A 21,664-nucleotide genomic window follows, 5' to 3' on the forward strand; every position below is an offset into this window, starting at 1 on the left:
CATTTGCCAGCAATAGCAGCAGCACATCTGCACGGAAGACACACACACATTTGATCGATTCTGTACAATTGTATGCAAAAATTACCTTTCTTCTTTCTTTTTCTTCTTTCTTTACAAGCTATAATAAATTGGAATTGAAAAATATCATTAGTTGTCATGTTAAATCGACAAAGATGTTATGTGTAGAATATTTTACTGGTTGATGTCAAGAGATGCCACGATTAGCCAAGCTTCACGTTGTGTGGGTTATTTTTAGCCTCTGCTTTTGACATGTTTCTACATCCATTTTCTGTGTCTCTCTTACTTTTTCTTCTTTTACTGTGTAACTATTGTTTTGAAAAGTTCTATTAAAGTTTCTTTTCTTTCCTAGCAAACTATTTCTGGATTTATTGTTTGCCATTGAGTTTCTATGGTTACGTGCAGTATATTCATCTTGCTGTGTATGTGTGTTTTGAAGGGAGATGGAGAGCCAGTTGGACAGAGCCAGGGAGAACCAAAGACAACAGATCCAGCAGGCGGATATGGCACTGGAGCAGTTCAGGAAACAGGTGGAGCTCAGCTCTGAGAAGGCCTACGCTGACATGAAGCTGCAGGTCTGGTACTCGCATACAGACGCACAAAGACAAATCCATAAAAAGCACCACGCATTGAATGCAGAGTATGTTTGCTAACACAAAGCAGTATCCATGCACACCACACCTGTTTTCTATTATACGAGTACATTCTTTACATCCAGTCGGTCTCTAATATTCTTACACGCACTGATCATTAGGATTGTGCAATTTTTTTGTGTTTCCTGTTGTGTGCCAAAACAGATTTGAATTTACACACACCTGTATGCCCTATAACCAGTAACCCTGTTTCAGGTTTGCCATGTAAGGGAGCAGACAGGCAGCAACCAAGACAATGCTGACACACACATGCACATATTTTGAAGTTCATACCACGGAGATCACGGCACCGTGCTGGCTGTGCCTGAATTCCTCCATATGTCTTTTCCTCTTTTTGTTTCTCTCTCCCTCCCCTTCACTTCTACCGCCTAATGATTTGCATCAAAGATCATCCTATATCCTACAATGGGTCAGTTTCCGTCACCTTTTAACTGCTCTTATACAGAAAAATGTAGGAGCCAAGAACATTGTCCTCCCCAGGCCTTTTTCGCTCATTTAGTTGATCCAAATGAATGAAATGATTTATAATCCTGCTCATTAGGCAGGTGCATTCCTTTCTCTGCTATCACGCACTGACCTCACTTCTTGTCAGTGGGCGTGAGGTAGGCTGGTCAGGTTTCAATGAAGAACAGGTCACGCGCATTAAGCAGCCAGACTAATTAGTAAGTCGGGCCCGTCTTACGATCTGCACTCCACACTGCGTGGGCTGCTGCTTATTGGAAGAGTTTTCCAATCGATATGCACTTAAAACTTCTCATGCTGTCTTACAAGGCAGTTCAGCTATAGGCATTTTTCTTAAGCATTTTTTACTGTACTGTCTGTGTGTGTGTGTGTGTGTGTGTGCGCGCGCGCGCTGCATTGACAAGGCAGCACTGAGTGTGGTCCTAAATGTTTGAAAGGGCTGCATGTTAGGGAGATTAGCAAGTTTTAGTCGCTGATTAGTGAAGTGTTTTTGCCTAATCAGTGTGTTGGGGGCACATGTTGTGTAGGAAAATGAGAGTTTGTGTGGGAGTCGAGTTTATGCACAGATTTTGTTGTGGGCACACAGAGCAACCTTTATTTCCCCAGACTGAATTTAAAAATGTTTGTCGTTTTGATAGAAAAGATAAACTGCACTGCTTGCATCTGCAGAGAAGGCACCCATGAAACAAACATGTCCTTTGGCATTTAAGTGATAAAACGCTGTATTCAGGGTTGCGGAAGCTTGAAAACTCGAGGAAATGTTATTGTGATTAGGCACAGGATACTTTTTTGGATTGTAGCCACAACACTGAATAATTTGAAATGTTTGTACTGGGAGACAGAACTTTGGTCTCTCGGTAGTTCTTGCTCCTTTAATGCAGGGCTACATGTGTGTTTGTTAAGTTATGTCTCCATTTCTCTGTGCTTGGAAAATCTCTGTATTGGTGTGTTTCTCCTCCTACGACTCTTTTCTCCCGCTCTCATCCTTCCATCCTCTTTCTCGTTCCTTCTTTTTCCCATTGAGCCCCTGGCATCCCAATCTCCGATCTGACTTTATCCTCAGCCCACATCAAAGCCATGGGAGAGAGGAGCAGTCTCTTCTGCATCCCTGTCATCCTCGCTCCCTCTTTCCCTTTCCTCTACTCCCCTTCCCCACCCCACTTGTGCATCGCTGCATCACGTTCTCCCGCTAAGGCTTTAATGTTGCAGAAAATACTTCAAAAGAAGTTTTTACTCTCTTCTTTTCATCCTTCCATCATTCCTCTCATCATCCTCTCCCTCTCCCTGTCTGCAGATGGTGTTGTACAGTATCTAAATGGATTATCTGTATCACTCTCTTCCTCTTGTCTGTCTGTCTTTCTCCCATTTTAAAAATCAGCATCCCTCTTTTAGGCTGCACTTAAAGGAAAGAGTCTGCCCTATTTTGGTTTAGAAAAAAAGAGGCACCATACGGAATCAAATCTCTGTTGCGTGTGTAGTTCAAAGGAGGCTGCAGCATTTTAAATGGATTAATCAAAACACATTTGGCATTTCCTGCGCGTTACACACAGCATAGCCCAAATACAGAGGTGTTTCAGTAAATTACATCTCCAATTGTTGTTGATTACCGTCAGAAATATGAAAATGCTAAGCTGCGAGGAAGTACATATAAGATAAAATGCGTAAATATTGTTGAATCCCCTTTTTTTCTTTGTGACTGTGCCTCTTTTATTCGAGCCTTTAAGTTGCGGTTTTGTTCTTGCACATGTGAATATGTGAATCTTGATGCAACCTTCTGGCATATGTAATGCAAATTATATACATTATACTTTGATGAATAGTTTAATATATTGATGTGCTGTTATTTCAGTGTCATCACTTTAGCGTCACGTGTTTGTAATGAATGCATTTCTTCCCGGTGGCAGTTCATTCATTTCAAATTAAAAGAAGATAATTGCTGGAGAATACATGTTGTGATTTTGCGAGTTCTGCGTACATTAGATGTATTGTGCTTTTGCTGTGATTTTGCAGCATTTTGAACAAAGAATTACGTTTTATAATATTAGGATTTGAGTGGGATGTTTTTTTACGTATTGTCGCAACACAGATGTGTGCTTGTGATTCCAAGTTGATGTATTTGTGTGTCGAATTATTGTCAGTCGGTCAAAAAGTGTCTCTCCTTCTGCCCCCAGATGGAGAAGGTAGAGGAGGACCTGATACGCTCCAAGTCCCTCAGGGAGAACCAGGCCAAAGAGTTTTCACAGCAACTTGATGCACTCAGACAGAAATTTGAGCAGCAGGTCTGTATCAGTCTGTAACTTTCTGTCCACAAGTGTGTTTGTCTGCTTGGATCTCCATCTGTGAATCGCTCAGCGTTCATGAAGTAGCCAGGGGGAAGATTTCTTCTCTTGCCTTCGACATCATCATCATGACATTGTTATCTTTTCTCTATTATCATTGAACACTCGGCCTGTTGCAGCCAGCCAAGGGAGCTGACATCAATTTGGAATAGTCTTGTTATTCCGTCCCATCTGTTCCGCCTGATTAATTTCTCATGATAAGGGACACGTTTTAGATTAAGCTCAGATTCCGGCTCAATAAATATCTTAAACATTGCCAATTGAAAAGTAATGCAATCTCTACAGAAGATGCATAGTCCCCTTATCTTCCTATCTCTGTCACTCTTCTTCAATTAAGAGTCAAGAAACCATTTTCACAACCCATTTAAATCTAACTAGCTGATAGGGAGACATTGGATTCAATTAAACCGCAGAAATGGATGTTATTGGAGGCAGACGATCTTATTGCAGCAGGCAGAGATACCGTTTACATTTCTATTACTTTAACACACTTTAACATGACTGAATATACTGTATGATTGGTATGTGTGACACAAAACAAAATTTAAAATAGCTCCACCAGCCTTCATATTGCCGGTCCCTTGCCATCAAATGATAAATACTTATTTCATTCTCACCATAAATAATGGAAACAAAAGGTTGCATCTCCCCATGTCTATGTGATACAGTATGACCATGAGGCACCACATAAGCACTAACTGCTGTAACATCTCTATTTCCCATCTGTACCTACAACTTGATTACCTTACAGGCACCAAACTAGCACTCAAGCTGTGCGTTAATAAGCATGCTAACACTCATTTCCAGGCCAGATGGGGTTTACACTGCGTGTAATTTGTTGGAGATGGTTGTAAGTGGAGAATATGAGGCCGGTTTTATTTTCCAAGGAGTGGAGACACTTGTCCATTATTGATTTGCTCCATGGGTGAACAGTTGTGTTTGTACTTGTAATGGCATTTATGGAAAGAAATCATATTTTAAAAGGACTTGATGTATTTATTGTGTTTGGATTTCTCTTCAAAATATCCACCGACAACAAAACTGAGGAAGAGATGGGAAATATAATGCTTCACTTCCTGCTGCAAGGTTATATCGTCAATGCTGGTTAAAGCATGAAACAGATTGTATTTATATCCAAAAGACATTTTTGTTCCCATGAAATGATCCAGTAAATGTGAAGACTGATCAGTGTTTTAGTGTATTGTTCTGAGGAATCAAAAATGTCATCTCGTGTGAAAAACAGGTATGCGATCAAAGATTTCCTAAAGATATTCAAGTGACGATGATCATCTGCTGCCGCACTGAGTGGGGGGTGCCGTTGACAGTTGAAGACAAGCACGCTGGGTTAGCAGCATATCAGGAAGGCTTTTGTCTTAAAGATAAAAACGCATAAAGACGATTGACGTGTCTTTGTGATGATGTTGATATGAGAGCTGGTGACATCGGCTTCACACTTAGAAGAGTAGAAAAAGAAAGAGGAAATGTGTGCGCACATGAAGACGGCTGTTTAATGCTGAATGTACATACTATATATGAGGTGTGTTTTTCATTCTTTATGTGGACCCATTCTCCTTCCACGCCTGCATTTTCTTACTCCAGAGAGATTGGTGTCACAAGACTGCAGGGGTCAAGGTAGTCCATTCAGACGCGCACAAAAGAACGTTCCCCCAAGGGCAGCTTCAGTGAGACTTTAAGTGGGGAACTATGTATGAAAGAGTTGTTTGCCAGCTGACCCTCAAGGCAGTCGGACATCATGGTCCCTGACAGAGCTTTGCCTCTTTAAGTTAGAAAGATAAAGCGAGGTCAAATAGCAGGCTTGGAGTGATGAGCTTGACAGTGAGGGAAATGCTTAATAGCCTCGGTATTCAGTTGTTAGACTGGGACAAAAAGTAATAGAAGAGTTTAGTTTCTAGACATGCAAGTGTTTTGGTGTACTGTTAACACAGACAGAAATGTACGCCTAGCCACACTCGGTGGCAATAACTGGCCTTTTGCAGTTTATTCCCGACAGTGAGGGAAAAGATGGTTGTTGTTTTTTTTCCCTCATCTCTTTCTCCCTTCTTACATGCACCCCGACGACCCCTGCTGAGACCAGACAGGCCTTCTGTTCTCTCCTCTCCACCCTCCTCTTCCCTCCGCCTTCCCAAACATTTCAGATTTCCCCCCGGGGTTGAAAGAAGCCCATTACCTTACAGTCCTGCCTCAATGCGCGCAACGCACACACACACACACACACACACACACACACACACACACAAGCATGTCATCCCGGGCTGACAGGAGTCGTGCTGTGCAGTAACACCCCGACCCGCTCTGTATCTATGGCACCCAGCTGTGCATTAACCATCTCAGTCTCCCCTTATAAGCACCACGCCGGTCCCTTTAAGAACCGCAGCACCCAGCATCCTCCACTGCACGCTGGCGCTTCGTGATGTCACAACCGGGCTCCTTGCTGCTCTCTGTCATCTCCTCTTCTCACCGTGCTTTTCTTTTTCTGTTTTTCTCACAATGGATCTATCTTCCCCACTTCTTTGTCCTCGTTTCACCTCAGATCCACTCTTTCCTACAAACCCCCCATGGCCAAAGATTTTGAACAGGAGCGAACAGTAAGCCAGGACGTCCTCCCCCAATTTCTGTTACCGCATGTCCTGCTGAGGAGTTCTTAGAGCAACTGCCTGCTCATCAGTCCGTCAGCTGTAACTTGTGCCGCTGTATGAAACTGATTAACCGTGTGGGACATCGTATTGTGGCCGTGGATCTCATTTGTGCCTGTTGTGTCCTTGAATGGAAAAGGCGTCGAAGTTGGTGCAAATTTGTTTGACTGTGGAGTTTTCTGTAGGCAGCACCAACGTCACCAGTAGCAGCATGTGGAAGATGTTGCAAATACTCTGTGTAGTGTTTATCTGTTGTCTTGTTCTAATCTAAATCAATGGCGTGTGTGAGTTTTCTTCAGGATGTACTGTTTGTGTGTGTCTGTGTCTACCAGTCACCTTAACCACAGAGATAAAGTACATTTTGATCCACATCTACATCCTTCCATTGTCCTTTTTTGATGGCATTTACCAAAGCTCTCCTAAAAACTGAGGCTGCCAAAATGGAGTGTCTATTGTGGCCCTCCTCTGAGTACCGGGGACGGAATCCGGCTTCCTGTTGATAGCCCCTCATTCATCACCTGCTCTGAATAGCATGCAACATTCGGAGATAGGGCCGAGGATAGAGCAGGCACCGGGCACAGAGGCTGTTGATCTCGCTTCTCTGGCAGGCCAGGTAGGGTGCCGTCATGCACAATGTGCAGGGGATTAGCTTCAAAGCAGGGAGGCAAATGGGCCCCAGGCCCCTGCTGTCCTTTCAGGGCTCCGGCTGGGCCTGCACGGTGGGATGGTGTGGGGTTCACTTGTCCCACCGCCATGGGGGAGTGGGAACGGAACAGAGCCTGGGAAAGGCTTGGTAGCTTGGGTCTGGGAGCTTCACTGGCAAGGCTCACCTCTCAGCAGGTGACTACGCTTACAGACGGGCGAGAATACAGACTTGATGATTAAGCCCTGAAAAATCGGGGCTTTGCGTCCCATTAGAAGTATTTTATTTTCCACTACTGTATTGTGTGTTGCTGGTTGTGGCTCAAGTGAGACTGAAGCCTACAGTATGTTTATAATTGATGTTTTTTCATCAAGCCTTCTTGCTGATTGGTGCTTACAGATCCTTGCTATACTCCGGCTTCAGATATCGCTCATTAACAGCATAAACGCCAGTGATCACAGCCAGGTAATTGATGCTCAAGAATGATCCTATTCATTTTGAGACCGTGAAAGCTGATATTGATTTAATAAATGGATTTAAAAATTGTTTAAACCAATCCAGAGACGAAAACGAAGTAAAAGCATTATCGAGGAATATTTAACATCTTTTCGGTTCTTCTCAAAGTTGCCATTCTCGCTTCTCTTTCCATTTTTTTTTTTTTTTTTTTTTTTTTTTTCTGATTTGGGTTTAGAATGACCATCATAGTCATCGCCTAAGCCGATTTTCACATGCTGTCAGGCGCATAGCATGGGGCATCGGGTAGTTACTGCAGCCAGATGGCTAACCCCTGCCAGCCTGCATGCATAGTCCAAACTAGCTGCTCTTTCATATGCCGATCCCAGAAAAGGGTGAGGGGCCAGATCTGAAGAGAGAGAGGAGTGAGACATTGAGGGCCAGTCTGTACAATTGGCAAATGAGGCAGGAGGGCGGGGGAGCACGCCAGATGTAAACACATCACATCGTGTTGTCCTCTGACGATGGGAGTAAGCGGAGAAACTTTTCTCACTGTTTTCCCCCACCTTCCCACCAATGTCGCCAAACCGGTTGGGCACATGGGTGTTCTGGTTGGAGGGAAGGGGTAGAAGCAAGAGGACGCAGAGAGGACGGATAGATAGGTGGATGGACAAGTTGTCATGACGACAGGGTTGCTCTGAATGTGTGTTGGCTGATGAAGTCTCTCTTCGCCTGCTTGTCCAATCAGATGGCTGAGCAGCGCATGCAGCACGAACAGGAGAGGACGCGGCTACAACAGCAGCACAGCGCGGAAAAGGACAGCCTGGTCCTGGAGCACCAGCAGGAGGTGAGCAGCCTGGAGAGGCAGGCCAGGGCCGCCCTGCAACAGCACCAACAGCACACCCAGGAGTGGCGGAAGCGCGATGCCCAGGTAGGGGGTCTCCACTGATCCACGTTTGCTCACACACATGCTGACCCACCGCTCTCCCGTGGACAACCATTTTGTATTTTGCCCATTGACGTTTTCCTGGGGTTTCAAAAGCACAGCGGGTTAAGACACTTTTTTTACTTGAAGCAAGACAGATATTGACATTGGGCGTGAATAATTTTAGAGATTGCTGTTCAGTCAGTGCGAGAATACAGAAGAATTTAGTTACTGCTGTCTGGGTAAATACAAATTTCAAAACAACACCGCACGCGAGAAAAAGTAAAAGAACGGAATTAACTAGACAAAAAAAAATTGCGCCATTCTGACTTTTACCATTATTGTTAGGTTTTTTTTTTTTTTTTTTGTAATTTATCGCTGCATTTTTTTTAATTTTTTTTTGGATTGAAGCATAAAGACCTTAAATCCAGAAAACCGAAGGTATCCACTCGAAGTGAAAGAAATCAGTTTTATTTAGCGCGAAGCTTTTATTCCACAACCCTGCCTTAAATTAGTGTTTTATTTTCCACTGTACAGTTGTGCATGTCAAGCTCCCACCAAAGTGTATTTTTACGTGGCATTCTCCTCTCACCACAGGTAGCTATCTCCCTGCAGAAAACAGTGGTTATTCTCTTATTACAGCATGGTTGGCCACAATGAGAGTATGACATTTGGGTCTGTATTAATGGATATCCCTAACACTGAGAGAGACACTGTTACTATTTAGCCTCAGCAGCAGGTCTCCATCTCATACCCCTCGCGCTCTGCCTTCGCCTCTCTCCAGCCTGGGCTAGATAGGAGCTCTGTGGGAAGCCATTTGACAGACCAGCCCCCAACTGGGGATGTGTTTGACTCTGAAATGAACATTGTCAGCATGCAGAGAATTTTGTTTATTGGCCGAATTAGGGATCCAGCCAGACATATGTTGTATTTGTGGACGAAATGTCCTCGCACCAAATGTGGACACAGATGGCGCTAAACCAGAATGAATGGCGAAGAAATCATACTTTCCGTAGACCGTTTTATGTTTTATTTTAAGGATTTAGTTCGTAAAAAAAAATTACACTCACCACTCATAACAACACTTGGCAAATGTAAAAGCCTTTCAACAACATTTGATGACTTAAAGACTCCCAAATTTGTTAAATTGGATCATTCTGTCTTCCATGTTGTCTTTTGTGTTTACAATTTAGGTATTCAAAATGAAACTAGATGCGATGTCATTTGTTTACTACTGTTACAATTAGAGGCAATAATTTCGCTGGCAGTCATCCTATAGTGCCATACCAGTGTACTTCTATGTCAGCTGACTTGAGTTACAGCAATCTAAAATGTCTTTAAGGCTAGAAACTGTCTAACATGAGGGGGAACCCATCCATCTGATATTTTTGAGGAATGTCTTTCACAGCATCGATGACACCCACCTAGTGTGTGATTTGGTTTACTTGGAGATGCCATCAACACAGGACATGCTGCTAATAACATGTCAAAATGACGTGTAGTTTGACAAATCCCAGAATCTCACGAGGTGACAGACAACAAACTTCCCCGCTCATCATTTCATATTCTCACTTCCTGTTTGCACGTGCAGCATTTTAAGCAGACATCAGACGTCCGTGCAATGTCACACGTTAAAGCGACAGGATTTTCACTCGGGTCATGAAAAGATGGAGAACAGGGTTGTGGGTTTTCTGAAAGTGGTGGGGGATGTGAGCTGGTTTGACTTCCCTGTGCGAGGACGGTTCCATAGATTTGCTGTTAAAAGGACAATAAGCTCTTACACCAGCAGCAGATTATAAATTATCTTTTTTACATAAGGAAAAGACACTTTTTTTTTTTTTTAAACACATTTACATGACCGAAGTTGTTTACCCCCCAGAGAACTCCGCCTCCCTCTCAAACAGCCTTTTAAACAAATAAAACACCTGTAAAAGAATTTGGTTAATTCTTACAAGGGTTACGTAGCACTTCCTGACAGAACACGCTACGGCTACTTTTCCCTTGCGTGTCTGAGAGTGCAGGACCACAATATTCCCATCAAGCGACAACTCAAAATACCTGCTGCGGCGATCGAGACCAGGTTTCGTTTTCTCCTCCCGTCCTCCTTCTCAACGTTTCCCAGTCTTCCTTGAATCCGTGGACGGACAGTTGCAGCTAGAAAGTTGGCAAGGAACGGGAACAGCTAATGTCAGTCACACACTCTCGAGATGAGTAATACCCACTCATCCCCTTGATGTGGTGGGACACTAATAAATAGCATTCCTCACTCTTGGCTTGTGTTTGAGAGGGAGAGCAAATGAGTCGTAGCAGCGGTTGGAGGGAAGAGCTAAAGCACTCACACAGGGACGCATTGTCCTCATCCCACCGGAGTTAGTCAACCTAGCGTCTGTGTAGTCGCTATACGTTACGAAGCTTAAATCACTTATCTGTTGTGTTTCTGGGGCGGTTTTTTTTGTGTTAAGGATGATTATACATCCGTCCGTATCTTTCATCATTCATATGTTAAGTCAAAATGTCCCTTTCATTTTCTGTCAGTAACCTAAATGTTACAATATCTCAAGTGAAAGAAGAAGAATTGGTTTCAAGGCCTGGTGTGTTCTTGGCATCCGACCAACTCACAGGATTAGCTCACAATTCCCAGCCTTGTGGACCCCAATGTTGCTGTTCTCCTCAAAGAATAAGCTATTTCTTTATGGTTTTTTTTTTTTTTTTAAATACCAAAACGTGAAAGGAAGCTTTCAGTTGGTCATCTATCCAAGACGATGAAACATGTTGCCTGTGAGACGTGTTCGCCCGCAGCCAGATCTGTGTTGTTCTGTTAGCTGATCAATGCCCCCCAGAGGACGAAGCAGCTCTGTAGACTGTTTTGGGGATCCATCACCAGCATATCCTCCAACATGCCCAAATCCTCATGTCGTGGCCTCTCTTGTATCCCCTCCTGGAGACTTTTATTCCAGAAATATACAGTGTCTACATATCTACCCATAGAGTGTTTATAAACTATATTTCACACTTAGTCACAAGAAGTCAAAGCCATTTCTCCAGTTACAATACCCCCTTTTTCCCCACCCTTCTGGGTATTAGAATGTAGTCACTATTGTGTAGCTTCTAAACAATAAATTTGTCTTGTCTTCTAAAACGACATTTTTAAAGAATATAAAGATTCATTGTATTGTGTGGCAAAACAATTTAATATATTTGTCTGCGTGCTGTTGTTCTTAACACTAATTTATTTTGTCTGTGAGGCTTTTTAATTGTTAAACATTCGTAAGAGTTTGACTTGGAAAAACTAGGGCCAGTATTATAAATTAATTTGAGGCCTTGTTTTTGCAAACATCAGAATTGTTTGTTCTGTGCAAAACCCATCATTCATGTTTTTTTTTTCTTCCACCAGCTCTTCCTCAAAACTCATTTTTATGGGTATTATCTTCTTGAATAATTATGTCTTTTCTAAAGGAACGTACACACCATCTGGACTTCAAACAGCATGGGGGAGAGAGCGAGAGTCTTGTGAGGTCTTTCTTCTGGGCTGTGATGGACTAAATAATGATGCTGTCAATTTTTCAAAGCATCTCAAGCCCAAGTACGTGATTTAAATGAGTCAAATGAAGAGGGTGACGGCAGACTAAGTCAAAGCTGAGATGAAGAGAACGAGCTAGACAGATAGACCAGGGTGCACATTGATTGTCTCGGTGTTCGTGTGTTGTCATTTACAAATGATTTCGGTCCCTGATTATTGTCAAGTGAATAGTGTGTTGTTGCTCAGTGATTCCAGTAGTGAATGAGCATCCCACTGAGCTGGCATGTTATTGTGTTCGTGAATATTTAAATGATTTCGTCACGTCCTCCCGTGCACGCCTGAGTATCTGTTAGAGCTCAGCTGATTTTTTTTTTTTTTTTTTTTTTTTTTTTTCCTCATTGCACAGCAATTGATCATAGCGGAATTCATCAGTGAATGCTGATGCTCTGTGATGTGTTGAGTGTTACAACATGCCTGCCTTTCAAACCATGAATCCATTTAGTATGTACATACATCACATCTTGGCTTTGAGCCACATGCATTTTTATGTGGCTGACAACAGCAAATCATTCATTTTGACACTCTTACCTACATCTTCCTGTCTGAGTGCAGTCAGATATCACAAACGAATGCATATGTATTATATATATTTGATTCTAACTCGAATGTCTTATTTATCCTTAGAGTGATCAATTGTCAGGTTATTTTATTGTATTGTACTGTATTGCCTGCAAAATATCAGTGAATTACACGCCTGCAATATATACACACTAAACAACTTTACACTTTATACATTGATGAGCTGAAAAATTAACATGCAATGATGAAGCAAGCAATTTGAATTATTTGGTAACAACTGAATGTGTCAAGTTATGGGATTTATTAGACAGTCACTTCTTGTAGTAAAAGCAGCTTTGACAAAGGCCTTATAATTGTGAAAGGATCTGCTGCTAAAGTGTTTGTGCCAAATACCACAGAGAGTCAGTCAAAATCTGATTTTTGTTTTTTGTGCATATCCAATTGGAATCCAATCATGTGTAGGTTTGAAATACATTTCAAATCATGTTTTTGTTAAACCATACAGGTCTGACTGCTCTGATTGAGTAGCAGGTGAGTTTTTCTTGCGTCTGTGACTTTTGACGCCACATAAAGTTCACATGTACACCATGTGTGCAGGAGACATGCCAGTTTGGTGATGGAAGGAGCCAACAGCGTTGACAGTTATGTGAAATAAAGCAGAGCAGGCGGGCCTCCTTCATCTCTGACACAGTCTCCTCTTTCTTTCTTTTTTTTTAAACCTGCGCCGTGACTCCACATTGGCATGTAGTACACAAGCAAGCCCATTACATTACCCTTCATTTGAGTTTCAGTGTGTCAACTACTTCCTGTTCCAGGCGCAGTGTCGTCATTATAGCTACCAATGTGGATAACACCGAAAATGTGGATTGCCTCCCGGACACACAGATCGGATCTGGTCATTTGAACAGAAAAACTGGAGTCTGATTGGATATAGAAAAAAAAATTGACTGGCAGTGTGAACATAGCAATGGTGTTTTGGCTCATCAGTGTCTATCAGTATTGCTGAAAGGTTTCACTTTCATGACAACAGTTGTTACTGTCAACAGTCACATTTTTTGAAACATTTTTGTCAAGCAGCTGTTTCTCATGCAGAAACTAATTGTTTTAGACATGAATAATGTGCAGATTATGTATTAGATTATGCAACAGAAAAAACACTGTTATCATCACCCATATGAACAGTGATAGTAATGATAATGATAATATTAAAATATTTTTCAAAATAATGTTAAATATAATTCATCCACACCATAATTAGAACAGTATCCATCATATGGAAAACAACATTGAAAAAGAAATGGCATATAGGGACAAGCAAGCAGATATGTTTTAACAAGTGTTTTAAAAAACTTTGCTGGTAGTGCCAGTTGTATGTGCAAATAGTAATATGTTTTACGGATAACACAAGGTGTTTACATGATAAATATGTGCAGGCAATAAGTGAAAGCTAAATGTTTATGCCTGCCATGCTAATGTAAAACTATAGATGTCACTTCCAGACATTTGAGACATCTAGATGTTACTGAGCCATGTCAGAAAACCAGCATGCACAATACCAGGGTACCAGTACTGACATGCATACAAGGAATACAGCTTCTATACATGTAATTAGTTATACTAAGTCATGAAATCAACTCTTAGAAAAGCTGATTATCCACTTTCCCTAATTATTTTTGTTTTATGTTTTGTGAAATCATGTTGAATCGTAATCAAAGACAAATAATAATCATAATAATCTGACCAAAAACACCAGTCTTTTATTATGTTTCTTTACCAAACTAAATGTAATTGATTGATTTTATATAAGGACGGCTTGTATAGCTTTGCTCTGTAGCCAAAAAGGTGCCTCCTAAACAATTAATTATTAATACAGTGTGTATGGACAGTAGTACATGGTTTCAAAGTTCTCAGGAAACTTAGTCAAGCCTTCATTTTTAGCTAACGAATCATGTTGAATAGCACTTTAGAGGTACTGCAGTAGTTATTTCTGGTGCTTTTAATTTCTCTCATACAGTATCTTAGAATATGTGAAAAAGAAAATCTACACTAGATAATGAATCCTCACATTTCCCTTGACTGAGCGCATTGTTAGTCGGTCCTTCCCGTCTCTCTATCTGTTGTTCTGCCAGTCTTTTGTCATCTTATCTGACACGGTGTGACCCAATGTTTCATTTGACACTCTTCTATTGTTACCAGGAGCTGCTTCTTCACTAAGCTCCACATCAGCGTGCTAACATGCGCCCTGTTGAATTGGCTGTGCTCGCTTCCATCCAAGGGAAACATGCTCTTTTGGCCTCCTTAAATTTCTGAAGTGTCATTACCAATGCTTCTGTTCTGGTAGATTACACTCTAACTTATTAAAAGATTTTTTTGGAAGACAGATCATCCACATTTGCTAAAGAGAGAATTATACATTAAAGACTCTCGAGGGCTCACATCTAATAGCTGTTTGCCCTTGAAGGCACAAGCGGCGCAGTGAAACTGGTAATGTGGAGAGACAGGGGAGTGTGGCAGAGAGGATTGCGTGTGTTTGTTTTTTACCTCACATTCTCTCTGAATGTGCCGCATGCTATTGTACGTGTGTGACAGCTAGACCATTTGTGGCTGTTTGTCTGTGTATATACAGTGTGTGTGTGTGTGTGTGCGCGCATATGTGCGCATCAGTGAAAAAGGGAGTATAACAGAGTCGCAGCATCTGCCTGTTTTTGTGACACTCCTTTGAAGTCTCTTTGATTCTCCCCAGTGCCCGCTAAAAAAGACTTCAGACACTTTCTGTCTGATTGCCTTAACATGGCGTTGTCCTGGGATGCCCATGCTTTTGAGGGGAAGGAGGGGGCAGGAGGCAGAGCACACAGTGCAAAACCAAAGTAAAAAAAAAAAAAAAAACACGTAAACCGAAGAGAGTAATGAGGATGTGCAATAGCCAGGGAATACGTGCAATACAGGTAGAGAACGGTGAAACACTGCAATGTATTTTAGAGAACTTACACTTCACTACAATGCTCTTATTCATATAACTTTAGAAAATAATCATCCATTCATCCATTATCTATACCTGCTTTATCCTGAACAGGGTCACGGGGGGAGGGGGGGCTGCAGCCTATCCCAGCTGGCTTTTTGGTGCAGAGGCAGGGTCCACCCTCGACAGTTCGCCAGTCCATCACAGGGCCAACACATAGAGACAGACAGAAACAAAGACCATTCACGCCTGAGGACAATTTTCAGAACCACCAATTAACCTGACATGCATGTCTTTTGAACAGTGGGAGGAAGTCGGAGAGAACCCATGCAGGCAAAGGGAGAACATGCAAACTCCACACAGACAGGCCCCCGGCCGGGGATCGAACCCAGAGCCTCTTTGCCGTGAGGTGACAGTGCTAACCGCTGCACTGTGCCACTAGAAAATAATCATTAAAAAAAAGAAAATCAAAGAAATTTGAGTAATCGAGTTAAATTTGCACAAGTAGCTATATTTGGATGCCACATTTATAAATACTAATATATCCTCTTTGAATGTTTAACATGTGCAGCAAGAAATATAATGCTCTAGGTTTAATGCCCTCTTACTTATTTCCCTGACAAACAATCTACATCATCCCGACTATGTGATGTAGTTTGGACAGAACAGGAGGCTCATGTTTTCCTTTTGACATCTCCCAAGCTCATGAGTTGTAGCCTCTTTGCTCTTGTCAGACCGGTCTATTTCTGGTGTTTCAGGGGCCGTGGGGTTGCACTTATTAGCATTCCTACTATGTAATGTTGACTCCCACTGGCAGCACTATTAAAGGGCCCTACTGAGCAAAGTCAAGGCTGAGCAGTTCAAAAAGAGAGGTCAAGAGAAAGGTCAGGCCAATCGCAGCATCCCCCACACAGAGGAAAACAGACACATTTAAGTGTGTTTGTGAAACCTTACTACATGAGCGCACATGTGTATATGAACTGTAGAGGCCCTCCTTCGCACTTAGATTCTGCATCTTATTGTCTCAGTCACTCCTGTTTTTGCCTCAAAGTATTATCCAATCATTTGACGGTGTGAACACACATAGATGTTCTGAAAAGTCCTCATCTTTGTCCAAAAATATCCTGTCCTTACACAACACACACTCAATAGAATGCATGTTTCCAAAAAATATCTTCCACGTACTTGGATGAAAAACTAAAACATAAATTGTCATCTACCTAAATCCACTGCACATCTCTGTTTCTCTGTCCAGACAGTTTCAGATTTGGAAGCCCAGCTGTCAAGTCTACATGAGGAGCTGCAGCAGGCCCATGCCCAGCGTAAGCTGCAGCTGTCTGAGATGGCGTTGCTGCAGGACGAGGAAAAGAAAAGAGCGATCCTGGACAAGGAGGCGTCCCTGAACCGACTCCGCTCAGACATGGAACGAATTTGCAGCGACCGCAAGAGAAAACACCAGCAGGAGATGGATGCCACTCAAGAGAAGGTGAATGGAGCGATAGGAGGGGAAAGTTAGATATAGTCAGTTCTCAATAGGACGGGTGGACCATATTAAGTCATTCCCTCTATGCCTTTTAAATATCAGTTAGATTTGAAATAAATGACATCTTAGTTTGTTAGCAAAGAATTCAAGGCCAGCATAGAGAGTGGAAAATATACGTCTTCAGTATTCACAAAGCTAAATATGTTTTTAAGTTGGTGGACAAATCAACAAGAGCAGTAGAACATGTAAATTGAAGAAACAGTGAATTTCAGAGAAAAAGATGAAGCAGGGCGATTGTATAAATGATCTTTGCACGGGCCTGTGGCCTCATTTATAACTGTACTTTCAAAACAGAGCCTAAAAGAGGTATTCACCACTCCCCACTCAAAAGTCGGGATCTTTAAAAACAAACTTGATGGGAGAATGTGCGCACCTGTACGGAAACTGTGACCCATGCACATGAACATTTTGGTGACAGAAGAAACCGTCAACGGAGGTGGTGTGAGGTGGTGAATTGAAGCCAGACTGCAGAGAGTTTTCATTGTATCTATAATGGTACCTCTCACACGTCTAATTTCACTTCATATCATATGATATATTGATCGTCTTTATCATAAACATTTAAACCACCAGTGTAATTTGTGCTTGTGAGCCACAGCTATTCCATAACAACTATTATTGCTAAAGATAAAAGCCAACTCAAATCTCAAATCAATATTTCATCAGTACTGTCTCACCATCACATTGCCCTCCCCCGGCGCAGAGGAGAGGGCTGGATTGGTTCTCGTGGTCAGATGTAGAGCACCGCAGCTGTTGAAGTGCAGGATGATGCACAATGTGGCAGCTGGCAGGATTCAGGAAAGTCTGGCTTTGCCTTTTGTTAACAAACGTAAGTTTGTGAGGCAAGCTGGAAAATAGAAAATTAGCAGTGCACAAGTGAGTTAAAACACATTTTTACCGATGATTGAGTCTGTAGATTTTAGATCTACCGGACTTGACCTGTTATGTTGTTCTGGAGATATTCCTGTTGCCATAATCGTGTTTTTTTGAAATCTTTTAAATGTGTCATTTACCTCGTCCTCGCCTATCATTATGCGTGCCTCGTATTTGTCAAAGGACTTGTGGACAATGCTGTTTGGCATTGTGGACAGTGTTTTGCACAACTGCTGAAGCTCAGACAGATTGCGTGCATGCGCATAAACATATAGGCAGAAACAGAGGTATTGAAGAGTAAACATACTTGGTGCAGCAGGGAGCAGTGCAGTCGGACAGATCGGTAGGTCTTAATGTTTGCGCACCCCGCCAGCTGGAGCTAAACCTGTGCATACATCTCTTCAGACATTCTCTTTACAGACTCTTGTCTGCTCGCCCACAAACTGCAGCGGTGCTGAAAAACACACAGAGCTTTAGTGTTGGTGACATTTTGTCTTAACACCAAAGAAAACCAACCACACAGCTTTCACAGAAAGTTGTGTGACGTAATAGTTCTGTCAGCACCAACACCACACACTGTTTCCTCATGTATTTGTAGAGTAAAGTCTTTTGGGTAGCCCTCTTGCCACACTGTTTTGAAATGTACACAGAAGCTGAGGGATTGGACTTAAGGGTCAGTCGTAGAGGAGAAACCACAGCATTTCAGTAGAGCCATTATCCCGCTTTACTTTTTGCTATCTTGGCAAACCAGGAAGTACTTCAATTACATCTTCAGAGGTTCACTATCTTCCCTCCTTGCTTGCTTTCTTTTTTTTCCCCGCTTTCTTTCTGTGTCATATTCGCTCCTCTCGCCACCTTAGAAACTGGACCCACGGCCAGGAAATCGCCCATAATCTTGTGCTGGTCTAGCAGGAAGCTGACCTAAGGTGGTGTTGATCAGAACCTAATCCCTCAGCAGGGCCCATCAAAGAGAGCGTTTTTCATTAGACACCATCCCACGCCAGCTGCACAGCATTAGCCCGGGAATGCCGGGACCGCCAAAGCATCCAGGCGGCCATTTTGGCTCCATATGGCACACAGAAACGGGGGTACTGAAGTGAGAGAGATCCGAGAGAATCAGGGTACTTATTACAGGGTAATCCATATTTGAAGAAATCACGCTATTTGCTATCAGTGTTCGAAGGCTGTTTTGCAGCTGAAAGTTATTTTATCTTTGACGCACACTTTAATTCCTGCCTCTCTTTCTATCGTCTTTTTTGTACACAGGAAAAAAAATGACCCTCAGTTGTCGAGCAATCTGGAGTGGATTCAAAGCGGCGAAGCCGAATGTTGAACTCAAACTGATAACACTATCAGCAATGTGCTAGTTTCACTTTTTATGAAAGAGATTAATGATTTCTCCATCCTTTTTTTGTCAGCTGAAAGTGCATGCTTCTAAAAAAAAAAAAAAAAAAAAGCCTCACCAAAGGTTGAACGCCTTACTTTTCCTCCTTTTTTGTACTTTCTAATCTGTCTCCAAGTTTGACTTCGGAGTGGGCAGGGAAAACTTTCACAACTTCGTTGCGCCCTGTTTTTTTTTCACGTGATAGAAGTCAGCCAGGCCTCAGATCCATATTGACTCATTCGCCCTGTTTTGTAAGCTGAAAATTTCTCATTCTTTTGATGCAGACAGAAATGCTGTCCTCTGCAGTCCACCGTGCTCTTGGAAGCAGAGCCTGGGCAGGCCAGCTTTTACCTTTTTTTTTTTCTTTCTTTTTTTTTTTTTTTAACACATCTCCTAGATCCTGGAAAAAAAGGCCAGAGAAATCCATTAAATCCATGAATGGATTCTCATCAAAGACGCATGCATTTAAGGGAAAGACAGAGAGGGAGAGAGAGGGCTACAGGGGGATAGGTGGATGTTTTGGTGGATGTTTTGGGAGTAGACAGTGGAAGCTTTTGGAATGAAATAATGAGAAACTGAAAATCAGAGGTGATAAGATGATTCTGATAGTTCCATGCATTTGATTTGCACAAGAAAGAAAGGAGAGAAGGCCAAGTGATGGAGTCGTGGGGGTGTGTTAGTCTGGTTGCGAATGAATTTTATTTTTGTTTGTGTGTCTGTACATGTGTGTGTGTGTGTGTGTGTGGGACTGTGTGGGACTGTGTGGGACTGTGTGGGGGTTCATGGGTGAGAGTGAACGCACACAACCCCAGACCTCTCAATCTCCGTTCTGCACTGAGGGGCCTGTGAAGCTGTCTCTGTGGCTGATAAAGACGCCTCATCTCTGGGCTACAGTGAGCACGAATCCTGCCTCTCACCCACACCCCCTCCTTATCTAACTTTCTTATTCTACTCCACACACCTCCACCCTGGATCTCTCTTGCTCTCTCTGTCTCTCTCTCTCTCTCGCTCTCGCTCTGTGTCTTCCCCCATTTCCTCACCCCCTTCCTTCAAGTTGTGGCAAAGCTCAGAACATTAGAACTTTCTATAAAGAGTTGGATTTAACCAGAAATCTGGCCTAGCCAGTGTGGAAGCACCGTTTCTTTCCACACCTGCATATATACACACTTCGGTATGGTCGCTAGCATATTAAACACAAGTCATATTTGCAATAAGTGCTTAATAGGCAGTGCTTATATGAGCTTAAAGTGCGGTTAGTGAAGAAACGCTCTTTCTGTGACTTTTTCACCTCACACAACTGCATTGTAGTCAGTCCCTGCTTGTCGATACCAGAGCTCTGAGATAATGAAATACAAAAGATCAGGAGAGATAGGATGTGGATAAAGTCTGGAATCTTGAATTCATATTTACTTTTAGTCTGGGCAGCACAGCTCTTTGAACTGCCAAAGCAGATTAGATATTTGTGTGGACCTGAGTATTCGTGAATAACAGAGAGAGCACATACTTGTATGTACTTGTTACGATAAATTTGCATATTGCACATGTTTTACATACACCGTTTTGAGGAGACCCGATTCTTACAGATTTTATTTGCTGGTGTAAATGTCACCATGCATGTTCAGAAAAACTGCATATTCACAAAATGCACACAGTGACAGTGACAGAGGACAGTAATGGTGAAGCTCACACTTTCTGATGATTCCTCGGGCAAGTAGTAGAAAAGGAATGTGTGTGTATTGGTAGGACTTCCGTGTGTGTGTGTGTGTGTGTGTGTGTGTGTGTGTGTGTGTGTGTGTGTGTGTGTGTTCATGCCTACTTCCACTTCAGATCAAAGGAACATGGCATTTCATCAAGAACTAACCCAGTGTGACAAAATCACCTGGAGGAAAACGTCAGCCAATGAGAGAGCATCTTTTTGGCATGCAGTAGCCAATCCCTGCTCCCTGTGTCAGAGTACCAGTGTCCCCCTGGCCATGCTCCATGTGACTTCCTTGACATGAAAGGCACGGCAGAGCTAACTCTTCCTCCGACGCAGACACACACACAAGTTGAGTATTGGAAAGCTGAGGTATGAAGGCCTCTGCCTCACAATTAGTGTTACTAGTTCCTCGGGTAGTTGCTTAAAGGAGGTTGTGTGTGTGTGTGCATGCAAATACTTTAGTTTGTGTGCATCCAAAAAACTAAAGTTAGATTGTCTCAAACAGCATATGAGATTATGACTCCTAGCTGGAACTGGAGCTTTCTTTTATGTGTCTCCTTGTTATGGTATGGCACTGCAAATGTACAGGGCTTTCAGACGACACAATACAGTGTCAATATCTTGTATCTAGAGCATTCTTTTACATATGAATTCAGCTGACACTGATTGCAGTTCGTATATCGTGTCCTAATGTGTCTTTAGGGATTGTTTGTTACAAATTTGGTTCCCCACTTGATGTCATTTGTAACAATCTTTAACAGTCTTGTAAAAAGAACCAAAAAAAAATGTTGTTGTTTTTTCAGTAACACAGCTGGTACCTCGGCTTGAGTACAGACTTTCAAACCTCATTTAAGTTGTTTGGCCCAAGAAAATCATCTGTATATAACTTTTGTTTGTTGTGCCCTGCACTACGCTGACTACGCAGTCCTTAAATGTGGCCAGATGCATCTGCTTTCACAG

General features: G+C 42.4%; 1 protein-coding gene across 1 annotated transcript in view; it reads left to right on the forward strand.

Moving 5' to 3' along the window:
• Positions 1–21,664, forward strand: part of cep112 (centrosomal protein 112) — a gene marked incomplete at its 3' end in the record, with an annotated part of 88,271 nt that overhangs the window by 42,160 nt on the left and 24,447 nt on the right. The window contains 4 exon segments of the mRNA XM_069149175.1: positions 458–593; positions 3,305–3,412; positions 7,971–8,153; positions 16,461–16,691. Coding sequence (XP_069005276.1) covers positions 458–593; positions 3,305–3,412; positions 7,971–8,153; positions 16,461–16,691 — 658 coding nt within the window.

This window comes from Embiotoca jacksoni, unplaced genomic scaffold, assembly GCF_022577435.1.
Source record: "Embiotoca jacksoni isolate LCO1_2020_lvr unplaced genomic scaffold, fEmbJac1.0.p SCAF_15, whole genome shotgun sequence".
Classification (NCBI taxonomy): domain Eukaryota; kingdom Metazoa; phylum Chordata; class Actinopteri; family Embiotocidae; genus Embiotoca; species Embiotoca jacksoni.